The sequence below is a fragment of the Brachyistius frenatus genome, unplaced genomic scaffold (assembly GCF_029030835.1).
Source record: "Brachyistius frenatus isolate BFR_SWC_R1_liver_20210118 unplaced genomic scaffold, ASM2903083v1 Contig_57, whole genome shotgun sequence".
Taxonomy (NCBI): domain Eukaryota; kingdom Metazoa; phylum Chordata; class Actinopteri; family Embiotocidae; genus Brachyistius; species Brachyistius frenatus.
Genome location: NW_027210656.1, coordinates 742,747 through 760,480, shown reverse-complemented (window position 1 = coordinate 760,480; position 17,734 = coordinate 742,747). Strand labels below are relative to the sequence as shown.

Here is a 17,734-nt window from a genome sequence, read left to right as displayed (position 1 = left end):
AAAATATGCCACATCCAAAGCACTTTCCGTCTTGTGGTTGTGTGAGACTTATGAGAACAGTTCAAATAGCGCAGTCCAAGAATCACATCGTCCAACACTCCTCGCTCTTCTAAGTGTTCGTCTGCACTCCAGCCGACTGACATTTTTACCGCCTCGTGTCTGCACCTTAAATAGACTTCTGCAAAACTGTAAAACAATTTTAAAAGGGTTTACGATGTCTAACCAGGCTGTTTTCATCGATGTCTTGGTTTGATAATGTGCAGCTTGCACAGCATGCTGATTTAACTGCCCATGTGGCATAACGAACACTCTCTGGAAACTCAACTCAGGGAAATCCCTGCAGCTCCATCCACATTTTTTCTCTCCACACTTAATCTTTTCATCCTCCTCTCCTGCTACCCCGCCATCAAACAACTTTCCTCCTGTGTCTGTCCTCCATCATCCATCACCGCCTCCTCCTACCATCTCTGGCTCAGTGTCAGCGGTGGAGTCAAGGCCCGTCTGTCCTCCCCTCTCACTGAGCTGTTAGACCGTGTTCGCCACCTTAATTAACTTACTGTCTTATCAGGGACTCTGTGGCTCCGTGCATACCGGCCTCTGACACATGCTGGACAATTAACAGCAGTAATCAGACAGTTCCTGGTTAGTTTAGTATTAGGTTTGAAAGTACTGACAGATAACCAACATTTGAAGAATTTAGTTTACGGTTAAAAGTAGGAAACAGGTCGTTTCTTTTTGTACATGCAATCGCAACTTATTCTGCAGTTTCCTATGCGAGTAGGGGATGCTTTTCAGTAAAACACACTAGTATATCTGCTTTAGTGTGTGTGTGTGTGTGTGTGTGTGTGTGTGTGTGTGTGTGTGTGTGTGTGTGTGTGTGTGTGTGTGTGTGTGTGTGTGTGTGTGTGTGTGTGTGTGTGTGTGTGTGTGTGTGTGTGTGTGTGTGTGTGTAATACTTCTGTTTCAAGCTAATGGGAGTTCTCTCCGTTGGCCGAGGACAGAGGCTCGTCAGTTTTATTAGTGTCTTCAAGACGAGAAAAAGCTGCGTGCCCTGCTCCTCATTAGAGGCTGATAACACACTCACACACGACCTTGGCCTGACAAATGGTAGGAGACCAGTGTGCGTGTGTGTGTGTGTGTGTATGTGCGTGATTGTGTGTGTGTCCACAGAGCGGCAGGGGTTAAGGAAAGGCTTTTCAAGTTGTGGAGTCCGAACTATGCCAATGAAAACAGAGTCCATATTGGAGCCAGGCAGCTGTCTAAAAATACAGACAGAGACACAACATGGAGGATGACTAAAGCATGAATCCTTCACAGGAAGTTTGCCTGAAATGCCTTCGGAAACACCACTCTCCCACTCCTAAACCCTTTATAAATCTACTCATTAATCCGTTCCACAAGTGAAACACACCAGTAGTGATAAAAGCTATCTGCTCTTTTTTTCCCCTCCATGTCTAGGGGCACATCTCCGAGCTTGTTTTTCTGCCGCAGCCGAAACAACATAGGTTTAATATTATCTCAAAGAAGACATGAGTGCAGGACGATTATCTGTCACCCTGTAAAAACCCAGGAGAAGAACAGTCAAGGACTTCTGTGATATCTAATGCTGTGTTCATGAAGACATCTACTCACAGCTCCTTCGAAGACGCTGTCGTAGATGTTGTCAGTGCCACACTGAGGACAGGTGAAAGTAAACCTCTCACAGTCTTTGTAGCGCTCTTCATCAGTCAGCTGGACCGGAGCTCCCAGCATGCCATCAGCCTCCTCCTCCCTCTGGTACTGCTGCTGAGCTCTGAACTGACTCGGGTCCAGACCTGAGACGGACAATAGAGTGTTTTTATGTTGATCTACAGCAACTAGAACAAAATGTTTATTCACACACAGAATTGAAAGCAAAACACATTTTTTACGATGAGGAAACAACAGTGAAACATCTATTTTGTATTTTTATTAGGCTACTGTGATATTAGCTGTGACACGTTTTCTATGTTTAGCTGTTTCAGCTGTCAACAGACTATAAAACAGGCATTATGACTAAAGTTATCACAAAAAGGGCATTGGTATTACCTGTCAAAGTAAGCTGTGCGCTCATGGTGAGAGTTTATTTATAAAACTATGAGAACTATATTGTCTTAAAACTATAAACCCAAATTCTGATTATTTAACAACAGAATTTCCAAAGTATTATGAAAGGTGATCTCTGCTCTCCTGTTTCACTTAAATTACCAACAAGGCAACCTGAAATACTTGAAGTCATAATGTAAAGCCTTTTACAGGTCACCATAACCTGGAATGAACTTACCCAGCCACGTGGCTATGAGCACACTGTCAATGCCCTCGATGGGGTCACAGATGCGAGACACCACAGGGTGGATCTGCTGGGCCAGGTAGTAATGTGTGTCCAGACTGAGACCCTCCTGCTTCTGAAGCTGCTCGAGAGCGTAGGCTCTCTGAGATGCTGCCAGCGTGGAGCCGTCCTAGGGCGAGAAAGAAGACGTATATCCAATAGAGTTGCATTCTGTTTGTGCGTTGAAGCATTACTGTGAAACATACCAAAAAAAATAACTCGTGCGCCGGTGAAGAGATGGTATTTATGTCTCGTGTCTTATATTGCACACACCTTGCAGATGAGGTAAGAGATCGTATCTCCAGCTTTGACCCGGCGGCCGCCCTGAGAGTTGATCCACAGAGCCACATGGACGTGAGGGAGACTCTTCTTATCTGGGTAGTCCTGAGGGTCCTTTGTCAGTGCCTGGAGAAGAGAAGAGTAGGAAGCCATTATTAAACAGGCGGGGGACAGAAAATATTAAAACATCCAGCACAGAATTTGGCAAGACCCACACAAACATTGCTCTCATTTGTTCTGGCATGTTTCTTACAGGCAGAGTTTTTGGTGGCAGTGTTTCATTATGTACTATGTATTCCGCTGAACGTCTTTTTGCAGCTGTATTTAAAGAGAACTCGTTCCCTAACCCAGCTTCTAAAGATACTTGAGTGCATCCGAGTCATGAGAGGAAATGTAAACACGGAAATAGAGATGCAGCCACATCCTCACCTTGTGTATCTCATACTGGCTGAGTGGTACGTCTCCTCTGGCGACCTTCTCTCCCATCTCCACCAGGTGTTTCTGGATGTTCTCCACGATGACGTCACGACTCTGGTCTGACAAGAGCTGACCAATCACGTAGCTACAGGAAGAGGAGGCAGGAATACACGTTCAAGACTTACAATGTACTGCTAATTAAAGATCCCTCAAAGCGCCTTACAGAGCTCAGTACACAGATATTCAAGACGGATTCTGGCTATAAAATTGTCTACATGGGAAACATATTTTAAATTGGGTTCATCTGACTTACTTGCCACATTCCTTGGCCAGGTCACACCAATCTCTACGGACGATGTCCAGGCCTTTCAGCTCCTGCTTCACACTATATCGTCCTTCCCCAAGTTGCTCCACCACCAGCGCTGCATATTTCTTCTTCTTCAGCAGTAGAAGTGACTTGAACACTCCATCGATGTCGATCTCCAATAGTTTGTAGAGCTTGTTTACTTCTGCCTTCACCTGGGAATAAAACACACACAAATGTCAAATGGTGAAACGGCAAGAAACTTTTCCACTGATGGCTGTACGACACGGCAAACACACCTTATTGCCCAGTTTGAAGACTTCCTCCAGAGACCTGCTGTTGGTGTTGATCATGATGGAGTCGGTGTCTCCGTAAATGACTTCCAGATTCATCTGAGTCACACACAAATAAAAAGACATCAGTCTCAAATTAGGATGGGACAAAAAAAACAAAACAGATTTAATACATTACTGAAATGAAATTGCACAATTAAAATGCATGAATCTCAAATTAGATTCACAATAGCTACAACAACCAATGACATTTAACTTCAATTTGCCCACAGTTCAATACAGAGGTAAACATCATAAAGCCAAACCCATGTATCAAGCAGGTCATTCTATTGGCCTATACTGGTGTATCAGAGATAAAGCAGTGTCAGCGTATGTATTGACCGAAACGAAAACTTTTTTGACAAAACATAATGTGGAAAAAGATGCACGGGGTAAATTAAAATAGTTAAATTTGTGGGTTTTTTTTATAGTTGCTTTTGATAATTAAATGTCCATTGAAGTTTACTGTTCCAGTGCTCCAATAACAATGTGGACAACAAACTGTAAATGTATAACAATAATTATAATTGCAACTACTGTGCAGGATATGAAGGATATCAGCTCTTATATTGATATCATGTTTTTATCTTTTACTTCCCAATATATTGACCTCTATAATCCAGGATCAATCAGGCTCTAACCATTATTATCTGCAACTATTTAGTAGGATACATATTTTAGGTCATTTTGTCCAGCAGTAAATTAAACTTATTTATAGTTTTTCTTAATTTGTCTGGTCTTATTTTGGCAGAGAATTAAAAAAAAAAAAAAGAGCAGCAGAAAAGCTTGTTAATAACCCACCTTCTGAACCAGGTCTTTGGTGTGCATCAGAATCTGAAGAAGAGAGGAGACATAAAACTATGAATGCTGCAATACAACACATACACAAGCACAGTAAACAAACACCACTCAGGAACGAACATTGATTAAATATTAAGTTTCTATGTTATTTATTGCGTGTGTGTGTGTGTGGTGTGTGTACGCGCATTCGTGTGGACATGGGAGCAGAGCAGGTGACTTGCTTTTAAATGGGGGATAATTGGCTAAGAGGGCAATTACGAGAGCATGCTGCGACAGGCGTCTTTTCAACCCACACATATTCTTAGCTGCACACGCTCAAACACACACATGCACCTTAATGACTCGTAGTGGCATTTATATCCTGCAGGGTGAGTGACGGAGGAATACGAAAATTCTGTTAACGCAGGATGTCCACCGTGTGTGTGTGTGTGTGTGTGTGTGTGTGTGTGTGTGTGTGTGTGTGTGTGTGTGTGTGTGTGTGTGTGTGTGTGTGTGTGTGTGTGTGTGCGCGTGCGTGTGCGTAAGAGAGGGAAAGCTCTGAGCAGCAGAGGGATCCAAACAGGTGGGGGGCCCAGAGGAGGGGAGGGCAGTGTGGGGGCCTCGGGTCGCTAATCTGGGGGGTCGGAGGGACGGAACGCGGTGTGACCTGTCACCAGCAATCTGCTCCTCAATCAACCGCAGACGCATATATACACACCCCGACTCACACTGTGCTCCGTGTGGGGACAAGGACGTGGCTATTTCAGAGTGTGAGGAAGGGGCGGGGTCGGGCTTCCACTCCCTGAAACCAGAGTGGGCCGTAAGCATGCTTTATGGGCTGCTACATACCACTGAGCGGTGGGGGGAGTTTGACTCATTCACAGAACAGCCTCCTCTATTAGGGACTGCAGTCAAGGTCAAGGTCTCACCACATACACACTCGCAATTGCACAACCAAACCTTGGCCTCAGCACACACTCTATGCAGTGAATTGTGCTGCTAAGCTTTTAAGCAGGCAAAATGACGAGTCTGTCTCCGGCCTGTTTAGGAGGGAAACGGGAAGGAAAAGAGGGTCCTGGGGCAGACCGAGTACACAGTATGGGTGGGAAGCATCAAAGGCCTCACAGTATGATATTATCACAATAATCAAGTCACAATGTCATTGCAAAATTAAACATGAGATATTATGACAGGGTTGGACATAACCGATGGCCTGAGGTGCTTAAATTTCACTCAGGGCAAATTGATTGGACAGACACTTGTCCATTTCTGCCTGTAACAGTGTAGAGTCAAAATGACTACAGCTGGTGCCAGAAGTCTTCAGGTTCTTTAAAAATATCTATTCTTTAACAATTGTTAAGAGTTTCTTTTGCAAATTAAAACAAAGTGAGACAAACATACACGGAAGTTGGCAGAATTAAATGTAATGTAACATATACTGCATCTCAAGGGACAATACAGAAATCTGGAAGGGGGAAACACCCCTGGCAAAATCCCTGGGGACCCTACTTACTTAATTTAACTACACCTGCAATGTGAGGCTTCAGAATCACTTAATTTTTTCATTTAATTGTCTTCTGAGGATTTTCACCATTGTTTGTGGATTCTTGGGATCTCTGACCCCATGTTAGACACATTACACCAGAATCTTTGGGACTTTCCACAGAGCAGCGTTGAAGGGGACATTTGAATTACTTTCGATTCTGATACAGACACCTCACGCTACCATTATTTTGGAAAGAATGTGGATAAGTGAGATCAAATTGAGCCTTTTTACTTTTTACCCTTAATTCAGAGAAGTAAGAGAACTTTCTGTTTTATCAAAAATAATTACGTTTTCAGTTTGTTGATCTGACTTTAATCATTTTTATTGCAGAAATATACGATTGTTAAAGAGACAGACTGACCAACAGGATAAATAATCAAACAAGGATACTAATCCAGGCAGGTCAATACCAGACAAAGTATTACTTGATCATTATGACACAAAATCCTGTTCATGCAAAAACTGTTTCAGAGTATTTCTGCTCATTTATTTGGATCATTCCCCCCAAAAAACTTAATATGCCTTGGTTGCGTTCAGAAAGACTATAGTACTGCACGAAGAAATGATGATACGTGTTAAAATGTAGCCTTCATTCAAACTTATGGGCTTTTCTTTAATAATTTACAACAGCAGGAGAAAAGCGCTGCAAGAGTTCAAGACTTCGGCGTGGAGTCTGGAATGATCGGAGGATAGACGGAAAGAAAGGGCAGAGGAGTGATGAAGTGGAGAAGAGAGGCAGAGTGAAAGCAAAGTGAGGAGAAGGGGAGAGCCAAGCGAGGTGAGAATGCGTTGATGTAATTGATGTGGGGACTCATTTAGACGGGTTTTCCATATGCTGTCAGTCCCAGCAGGACCGACTGCTTTAAGGAATGAACCGTGTGAAAGACAAGTCGTTTGACCATGACGCTGGAATGTCGTGTGTGTGTGTGTGTGTGTGTGTGTGTGTGTGTGTGTGTGTGTGTGTGTGTGTGTGTGTGTGTGTGTGTGTGTGTGTGTGTGTGTGTGTGTGTGTGTCTCATCTTTAAACGCATACTATACAGACCAATGCAAACACATATCCCCAGGGGGTGAAAAGAGTGAGTGTATGTCTTCACCTTGATGACTACACTAGTCACCGCCACGCATGCCGCTCATTCTGGGGCAAACAACTGAAAAAACGTGACAGAGGACTCGTATCACTTAATACTAAGTCATTTGCGTCAGACAGGAAACCAGGCCTCATTAATCTGAACTCTTTGTTCTTCATATTAAACACGTACAAACATGACTTGACAAGCATAAAATCCATCAGTGACAGAAAAACAGCTTGGTGCTCAACATCAGATTTTTGCCCGACCTTTAAAAAAAAAAAAAACTATTCTTTCAATTTGTAGAATCAATAATTTGAACTATGCATTAGGTTATAATTACTTAACTAATTAATTAACAAATTTACACCCCGTTAAGCTAAATCTGCCCTGGTTCTCTTACTTTCCCCTATTTTCTACTCCGTAAATTCTTAAAATCTGTTAAAATCTTTCAATCACTATGTACTTTTTCTTCACACCGTAAAACATCACACAGTTTCCTAATGTTCCAGCCTCCTTCCCTTCTCGGCTCCTTGGTGTTAATACAGTGTAATTACACTGGACAGTAATTGAGCAGCTCACTGACAAGTGCTCCCGCAGAGACGGATTGGGACGGAAGCTTTGTGAGCAAAATGGACTGATGGACTCTTTTTTTTTTCCTTATAATTTGTAATCCCTGTCCTACGTCACCTTTCTTTTCATGCCAATCCAGGTGAGGGCTCAGATGTCAGCTGGCATTCTTTGGGTTAAGATCCATTAATGGGGCTCTGAGGTCAAATGAGAAGGTGTGTTGAATTTAGTAGAATACAGTCTACTGTATTCAAACACACTGCCATGAATTACTGTTCCTCACGTTTCTCTAAACAACGAACAGAGAGAACAAAATGTCCAGCAGGAACTGATGGGCAAGTTTTAAGGAAAATAATAAGATGGTTGCATTGACTGCTTCTTTCCCCAACCACACAATTAAAAACATTATAAACAAGCCATCCATTAACTTTATTGTATTGGCACATAGCTATCTACTTAGGCAGCTTGCACAGATTGATAAAATCCCCCGGTTTCAATTTAAATAAATCTTACATTAGAACGCCTTATTTCACTTTGTTTAAACAGACTTTTGGCCTCACACCTGCCTGAGTTATGTGCACTGCAGTAACCGAGTCGGTGCGCAGCTGCTTAACTTGCATTTACAGATAAAAGGCTGCATGCGAGGCGTTTGGGGAACATCTGTACCCGTTTTAGTGTCAACTGACAATTCTAGTTTCAACAGATAGCCAACAAGTAAGTCATTTAGGGAACATCTGTAAAGTACAGCGCTTACGGATATGCCAGTGTGTGAGGCGTTTAGGAAACATCTGTGAATTGTAGCGTCTGCCGATAGCCTGCATACGAGTTCTTTGACTTCAGAGAAATAACCTGGGTTACAGTCTCCCCCGTTTAATCTGCATGACTCTCGACATGCACATCTCTCACACGCCGCAACACCCATCACCACAAGTAAATTCTCAACCTGTGGGTAACGCTGGCCAAACATCCTGTATCATGATCTCGTGCCCTCTTCATCTGCCTAACTCAACAGTGTGAAAGCATACCGAGATGCAAGCTTTAAATTGTGTCGTATAAACTATATGAAAATGACATTTGAATTCCACAAAAAAAAACCTCATCAGACATGAAGCTGGCAGCAGATGTCTGCAGCAGACACACTAGGTTTGGATCTGTCAGTTCAAGTGCGAGCGCCGTGGAGAGTTCTTGTATTTGTGCACTATTTCTACTTACAGGTGGTGTTTTGTCTTTGTACTACCGATTTCTAAAACCTAATACACCCACCAAATCTGCCTTCAGACTTGAGGACACAGACTTCAGGGCACCAGAACATGTCGTTTGGTTAAGTGGAGCAAACAAAGTCTGTAACAATCAAAGCTGCCACAAAGTGACCGAACGAGACGACTACATGAGCGCAAGTCCCATGACAACTGAAAAATCCTGTTCAGTTGACAAGTGCAGTCGAATAAATCTCGATTCCAAACCAAGATTTTAAGAACAGATTAAGTTGGAAAAAGCAGAAAGGTTTTGAGGTTTGATTTTCCCATCGACACTTTTTGATACCCGTCCTAATACTTCAGTAAAAGCTTCACTTTCTGACTTCACTTTGCACAGCTTTTATTTCGGGCTTGTAACAATGTCTCTTGTCTTTGCATGTGCACCTGTGTGCCTGCACATGAGCTGTAGCCATTAGCTGTGTGTTATTGCACCCTGTCATGCTAATTGATGAGTAGTTCGAGCCTCGTTAATATATCCGCCTTCCCCCAGCTGTTGCTAAGCTTTTTGTTGGCCTCATCTATTAGGGAATTACGTGTCTTGTCGTCATGTCACCCTCATTTATTCCCCCTTCTTCTCATCAAAATATCTTTTGTCTTTTGCCAGGCTGTCATTTTAATAAGAATATTGGTCTTAACTGACCTGCTCGGTTGAGGGAGGAATTGTTTGTGAATTTAAAGAAAGGACTTGAGACAACAGACACAATGATAAGCAGACAAATGAGCGAGACGCAGGCTCGTCAAAAGGCCATGCCTCCATTTTTGTCTCCTATAAACACACACACACACACACACACACACACACACACACACACACACATATATAGACCACAGACCCCTCCGCTGATCAGCAGATCAGAAGCGGCATGTTAAACCTCAGTGTGGTAGAGGGCCCTTGTAAAAAGAGCCTGGGGCACCAGTGACGATTGTTTTGAAAAGCACTCAGCTGAAAAGCATTTTGGGATGACAGTCGGCCGACTGAAATAGCACCTGTGGAGGAACACACCACTGTCAGAGCTGGGGGGTGGGGGGGGGCACATACACACAACGCATACACAAGGTGCTTGAGTATGCGTGCACGTACACACATTTTCAAACACTCTTTCACGAACACAATCTCACACACAAAGATGCATAAAAGATTTCTATTCTCTCATCTGCGCGCACACACACACACACACGCACGAGCACACACACACACACACACGCGCACACACACACACACACACACACACACACACACACACACACACACACACACACACACACACACACGCACACGCACACACACCTGTCAGATGCCATAGCTGTGCTCTCATGTCTTCTGCTGCGAAGGTCAATCTGTTGTAAAGCTGTGGCTGATTTAATACAACCGGCCGGGATCACAAACACCAGCGTTGATTGAAAATAACTCCACAATGGCAACAATCCTCCGGTTGTCTGGTCAATTAAAATATGGTACTTTAATAGCTGGAAAGGAGACGTGCTGCTATGTCTTTGCGTTTGCTCTGGCACGGGCAGGGTAGTCACTGACAAATTATCAACATGCTGTCAAGCAGATAAGTATTGTATGAGTGGCTCGTCAACAAGGCTCTTTAAAATGTGATATTTAGGATATTAAAATGAAATTCTGTTGGTCATTCATCAGCTTTAATGTCATACACCGATATATGTCTCTGACCTATTCTGAACTGTGCCTTAAGTATGACACCTATATTATTCAGCTCTCTTAAGTTACAACTCCACCCACCCTAAAGTCAAAGAAAAGTCTTTAATTGTCAGAAAATGGTGAAAAATGTTGGTAGTGCAGCCTGAAAGATCTCGTTCCGACCCAACTGACAGTCCACGACCAAAAGATATTCCATTTATTATCATGCAGGACTAAAGGAACTAGAAAATATTCATATTTAAGAAGCTGGAATCTGAGAATTTTTGTATTCTTGCAAAAAAAAAAAAAAAAAAAGGCTCATAACTTCCTGATTGTCAAAAATGGTGGTGATTAATTTTCTGCCGATCATCTAATCAACTGAAATTGTTGCAGTTCAACTGTGGGATTAAATCAAATGCCTCAATATTTATGACTCACAAAGCCATATAAATATATGGATAATGTAACAATATTTTGGGAATGACAATGGCCATTTTGTTTTACAACAGTACTATATGATATTGGCTCATAGTTACAAGCATCATTTCATATAGTAGACTGTAAACAGCAAATGTTGGGTATCTTTTACTTGACAAACCATGAGTCAAAAAAGTTATTATCAAAATAGTTATTCTCTTGTTAACTGCTTAATCATTACAGAACTGAACCTGCTGTAAACCTGCAAATGGATTCAGAAAATGATATCAAAGCTGGAGCTTTGATATCATTTTCATGATGGATCATGTGTCATGTCTTGGGTCATAATCCGGAAACTTCAAGTTTATAATAGCACTGACCATATCTATAACCTCTTTGCCAAGTCAGTTAAAACCATTTCCTAATTATCCACTCATTTACAACTGAGTGGGGACAGTGACCCTGATAAGACACCACATGTCAGATCAATCCATTATCAATTATAATCCCTGCTACTAGCTCGGTCTCACATGGCCTCATTAGTAGGTGTTACTAAAGTCGCAGTTTGGATTCTGAGATCTTGTCCCGTCCACCGTCGGCCACCACAGACAAGCTGATGCAGCCAAAATAGCAGCACTGCTCCCATGTGACTATTTGTTAAGTCCACTCCTATCAGGAGCAAAGCCAGCTCTTTAAGAGGACTACAGGACCATGGAAACATCGCAGCCCTCATTTCCCCCGACACAAGCATGCATGTGAAAACACGCGCACGCCAGCGTAGCCAGGCTTATGTATTCTTACATCTAATTCAGGGAAATGTGAAAAGGACTCCTGTGATTCTGAGACGGCGTCGGCAGCGACGGAGACCCTGAATGAAAGAAATGGGGGGCGACAACATTTACTCACACGGCATCACGGCACACAGCCTGACAGGCGCGGCCACAAATGAGACATGATAGAGTGGTTCAGGTATTCCTGTGTCTAATTCTGGGAAATGATTTGTGATTCTTGAGACAAGAGGGATGATACAGAACCTGAACGAGCGACACCGGGGCGGGGGCCGGGGGGCAACAATATTTACTTAGACTTCATTACAACCACACGCACCCTTGCACCCATGTACATACAGGGGCTTAACCTAAACCAAACTTTGACCTCTCTGCACCCTCGGCTCTGTCACACAAGCCCGCTTCTATCCTTCACTCTGCATGCCATCCAATAATGTCAACTACGAGCTCCTGTCAGGCTGTTTTTAAACACAAGGACAGAGACTCAATTACAGCAGAATGGCTTTCCGGAGTCATCCGCCGTCCTGAGACACACACACACACCTGCTAATGGTTGTCAGATTTTCTGGCAAAGGGGTCAAAAGGTCAAACCAATTTGCGATCCGCAACAATCAGCGGCTTCTAGCGGCCTGTGCTGTTAACATCACTCGATTATGAGGGCATAAACACACTAATGGGCACATAGTTTGGGCTCGGAGTAAAAAAAATAAAAAATAAAATAAAAAAGATAACGGAGAAACCGAAGGATCAAAGAAGACAACTTCTGAGTTATTCTAACGGCGAGAAGATAAAGCAGTTTTCACAGAAACATTTATTTTTGTAAAGATTAGCAATATTAACAAGAGCAACCAGCCAAATCCTGCAACTGATCCTTCGTCTCCCAGCAGGTTTCCAGAAGTTCCTTCTTTCTCAAAGTTTAATTCTCTCCATTTGTCATGTCAAACTCTCGGATTCAGAATTCGGAGATCCAACCAGCCGGGCGATCGGCGGACAATAAAAGTCTTTCTGGTGTTTCAAATACATTTCTCAGTCTATTATAACTGCATGCATGTAAGTTGTCTGTGTTTGATATATCGGTTTCTCTGCGCCCAACTGTTCTCTGGCGAACATACAAAAGAACCTAAAATAACGCTGAGGGTTGAGGGGGACATCAATCTGTGGTGGACCCTCGACTGTGTAATCCTAAACCTTCACCTTCCTCTTAATACCCATCATCCCCCCCCTTAATACCCACACATACCAGGACAGAGTAGGGCCACAACAAATGGTCCCCCGACAAAGGGCAGAGTTCGGCCAGTAGCACTTGTGCGCACACACACAGACGGGTATTAGCGCGCACACACATCATCACGTCGACAGACGCAGATAGTTAAACATGCCCAAGACACACATACAAGAGTCAGGAGGGGAGATAAGGGGGGGGAGGGGCTTTCCCCTCTTAAGTTGGCAAATATGATCAGAAGAGCCACAGCCAAGGGTCTGTCAACCCCCTCTAAGGCCCCCCCCCCATGGCTGGGCGACCACTGCAGCCCCTGGCATGACCCATCCTGCCACAGGAGGTGTGTGTGTGTGTGTGTGGGGGGGGGGGGGGGCCTTAGGCCTCAATTTAAAATGAGAGTGAGAGAAAGATGAGAACCGAGCCAATCAATAAATACGGAGAACACATGCACATTCACCCCGGACACCAGTCCAAACAGATGAAGGGAACTCGCAGCGGGGCCGGGGGGGACGGGGGGATTAACACTGCGGACAGAGCAGTGAACAGTGTACGTGTTACAATTATAAAAATAAAAAGCCTCCTAAATCATGAGATGAAAGTAGAGTGCAAATGTGACGATTAAAATGGGGGCGGGAGAACAAACGGCAATACCCACAAATACACCAGAAACCCGGCTCTAAATGCCAGCTGGCTTTTCTGGCTCGCTGCAGTCGGAAACTACCAAGAACTACTTGGCTTACGTTCTTTTAATTTTAGGGCTCCATTCAAAATCAGTAAAACTCCCCCGTTTGGCTCAAACTACTGTTGCCTTTTGCTGCTTTGCCTGAACCAAGCAGTGTACATGAGGTCAGAGAGTGAAAGCTCACAAACAAGAACCACATATGAAAATGAAAATATGAAAAACATATGAAAATGCATCTTAGCCCTGCTAAGATGTATTTTCATTTTGCCAGTCCAGAAAAGCAAATAAATGACCTACACGCTGCAGGGAACTACAAAATGGGATTTAATAGTTGGTAGAATCACCATGTTACAATAACACAAAGTGTAAAGAAGAACACATTTCTCATTTAAACAGAAGTGAGTAACTGAATTTACTGGGGAAAAAAACATCACTTTTGACCAACTGAATAGTTGAGATTTTAAGTATTAGCTTCAGATTTTTTTTTTATGATTTTCAACGCAGTTTTTAACAAGTACAAATGTTACAATGTAGATTTTAAAGAGCAGTAAATTATTCCCAACGACGTATCCTCATATTTATAGCGGGACTCCCGGTGTTGCTTCTCTGTGCTGATGCCATGCTCTCCTCCAAGCACACAACCGGCAGTATAAATAGAGTTGTGTCTGGGATCATAGATACAAAGTAAACAAAACACTAAGATCGAGTGAGGTGGGATCTCCTGCTGCATCAGCAAACCGGGGTACCCGCTGTGTACTCAGTGAACTGAGGGTTCAGATCTGACCGATGACCTTTTGATGCGAGTCTCTCCGGTCTATCGTATCACTCTTCGCTGTATGAAAAATACTAATGCAGTTAAGTCCTAATGAAACATAATCCAAATCGTTTACCATCCATTCAGGACCCTGGGTAACTACAGGAGGTTGAGAATATCTAAAACCCCTAATATGTCTACATGAATATACGCTAAGTTGGCAATTCATTATGTAAAAAAAACAACGCAGTCTAACGCAACAATCCTGTAACAAATGTTTTCGTAATAAAGGTCATGATGGTTCGTATTTGTTTGAACCGTCTCAGAAGTGTTGATGAAACTGTTTGGACATTTTGGAGGCTGCAGTTTGTGGTGCTGCTGAAATGCACGACATTATAGTGACAGGTGTTGCTATTAATTTGTTCATCCCATCTCTGTCAATGAAGGGCAGGCTAAATAAAAGTAAACACTACTTTGCATGATGCGGCATAGTGTAACAGTGCCACAATCTGCAGCCTCCAACATAATATATGTATTTTGCACGTCGTCCTTTATCTTTGACGACAGTATTGATCTTCCTGTGCACTTATGATTGTGGATGTTCTGCTATTCTTTACAGGTGATTCTTTTCAGCTTCTTCTTTTCAGATGTTCTGTTGGATTCAACTTTACTTGGCCGGGTTATAGTTATAACGGTTTTCTTTTTCTTTTTTTTTTTTAGAAACTCTTGTGTGATTGTTGCAGTGTGTTTGACATCATTGTCGTAATGAAAAATTCTTCTTTTGCCAAGTTTCTTGAGACTGGGAGTCATAAATTCATTAAGTATATGGGGAAACAATCTTACTTTCAAAATGCCACCTGCAGCCCGATATGAGTACACTCCCGCCTCCAATGTTTCACAGCCGGTACCATGCAGTCAGCGCCGTGGTCCTGGCCAGGTCCACAGGAAACAGCCTGGACCCCATTAGATCCAAACAAATTCCCTCTACACTCAAAAATATAAACGCAATGTAATGCTACAGACCTACGATGTCTTTTATGTACACCAAAAGGTGTTAAAATCGATCACCTTTGCCAAGGAAACTCATCCACCTGACAGGTGTGGCACATCCAGATGCTGATTAAACAGCAGGATTACAGCACAGATGTCCCGTGGACTGGTCACAATATAAGGCCACTCCAAAATAGGCAGTTTTATCTTGGGAAAACTTGTTTTTGTTTTTTTTACATTGTCAGGCACAATTTCACATGCATCTACCATTTGTCTCATATTGGACACATACATGGCACATCTCTGCATATAGTTGATCAGGTTGCTGATTGGCTGGTTCACTCCTGTTCAATGGCGGTGCAAGGATATCGGCAGGAATTGTAACAAGCAGTCATATACCCCAATATGGAGAATCTCAACCATGCTCAATGGGTGACATGTCTGGAGAGCATGCAGGCCACGCAACAACTAGGACGTTTTCAACTTCCAAGAAATCTGTACAGATCCTTGCGAACATTAGACCATGTATTATCACGCTGCAACATGAGGAATGGTGGCGCACGAATGGCACAACAATCGGCCTTGGGACATCTTCGGCATTTTCATTTGCCCTCTGAAGTCGGTTATGACGACAAACTGAGATCAAGACCTCAAGAGAGGACAACAAGGCCTTAGATGAGACGGTTTCAGACAGTTTGTGTAAAAGTTCCTCAGCCAGTTGGATGTGCTACTAAGTTCCTGGAAATTATGTCAGAGATGTCTTATGATGGTGAAATGAACATTCACATGCAACAGCTTTAAGAGAAATAAACGTTTTGGGTGAATATAAAGTCTTTGATCTTTTACCTCAACTCATAAAAAAAAAAAAAAATTAAATGGGGGTGAAAGCATCAGGCTTCATGACATGTTCTTTAGCTCATTTTATCCTGTTGTTTTGTGCCATTTTGTGAGCAGTAGTTTCCTACTTGGACACCGTCCGGAGAGGTCCACTTCATGCAACGTCTTTCAGAGTCTGAGCCGTCACCGAAATACCAGTTTACAGATATAATCCTTGCGCCAAGTCAGAAGCACCCTCCCATTGTTTTTCAATGCAAAGCTGTATAAATAGGAAATCGGACACTCACCGTTCTATTATTGGTAGAGTGGCTGTTCCTGTGGCTCTTGAGCACGGCCTCAGACATGGTTATAAGGTACAGGGAGAGGTAGGATAATGCTCTGAAGCCCACTGATGACTTCTTTATTAAATCTCACAATCTGGTTTCTTAATTGTTCGGGCGTTTCCGTACCATGTGGGAACCATGTTACATCAGATATAACCCAAGCCGAAAGTGAAAAAGCTGCAATGTTCACAGGTTCATTAATAACTTTGTTCGTGCAGTTCACTTCAATTTGATATGCGAGATCACATTTTAAAGTGTCATCACTGTATTTTGAATGTAGCACATGTACCCTTTTAATGATACAGGAGATGAAATGCCTAACACCACGACCTAAAAGTAAAGCACATGCAAAGTATTGCGAAAGTATCGATATAACAATATATTACATTTTTTATTTGATTTTTTTAATTATTTTTTTTTTTACACTAGACGGAGGGAAAACGTTCAATCATATACTTTTAGAGATAGTTATATTTCCAAAAACAATACACACCACATATCAGTCTATCTGAGTAAATTCAGCATCATCGCTTTAAAGCCATCGGTTCTGTCTTGAAGCCGTGCTCAGGAAAAACTCCGTCATGAGGAATACCACTTAAGAGGTCAGGAAGCCAACCGAGAAGTCTTCTACCTTTTAGTTAAATGAAGTACCGTTGTAATTAAGTTAAATAAAATACAGCTATTGCGAAATAAATCTAAATTAGTTTTGGGCCGTTAGCGTTGATGTAGAGTTGTTGTAAACTTGGAAGCTTTTGGTCAACACACAGTCGGACAACAACAGTCAGCGGAAAGCTGAACTGTTACCGGTCAGCAGCACCGTTTAACGTGAGGATTTATTCTGTGTGAGGGTAAATCTGGCTGCGGAAAGACACGTTTAAATGAACCACAGCTCTCCGAATTACTTTGTTAATGCGTTGATACTAACAGATTAACCAGCTAGCTCGTGGGAAAAGTTGCTAGGTTTAATGAAACAATAAAATACATATTAAATAAAATATTGACCAGTGTATCAATTAAGAAAATCATGAAAATTGCTCAAGTGAGTGGATTTTTTTTCTCCCACCCCTCGTGAGTATCAAAACAATTGTTAGTTGCAGCTCTACTATATTGCATTAGCAGTTGATTAAATAAAGACTCCTTAAACTATGAACACACACTTGAATAATCTACAAATACAATTA

At 42.5% G+C, this 17,734-nt stretch overlaps 1 protein-coding gene across 1 annotated transcript in view; it reads right to left on the bottom strand.

Annotated features, from left to right (window-relative positions):
- Positions 1–17,734, bottom strand: part of pola1 (polymerase (DNA directed), alpha 1) — a 54,589-nt gene that overhangs the window by 26,705 nt on the left and 10,150 nt on the right. Inside the window, exons 27-33 of the mRNA XM_069705509.1 lie at positions 4,481–4,513; positions 3,647–3,739; positions 3,357–3,562; positions 3,056–3,188; positions 2,621–2,752; positions 2,303–2,477; positions 1,633–1,814 (exon numbers count right to left, since the gene is read on the bottom strand). Coding sequence (XP_069561610.1) covers positions 1,633–1,814; positions 2,303–2,477; positions 2,621–2,752; positions 3,056–3,188; positions 3,357–3,562; positions 3,647–3,739; positions 4,481–4,513 — 954 coding nt within the window. The remainder of the gene's footprint in view (positions 1–1,632; positions 1,815–2,302; positions 2,478–2,620; positions 2,753–3,055; positions 3,189–3,356; positions 3,563–3,646; positions 3,740–4,480; positions 4,514–17,734) is intronic.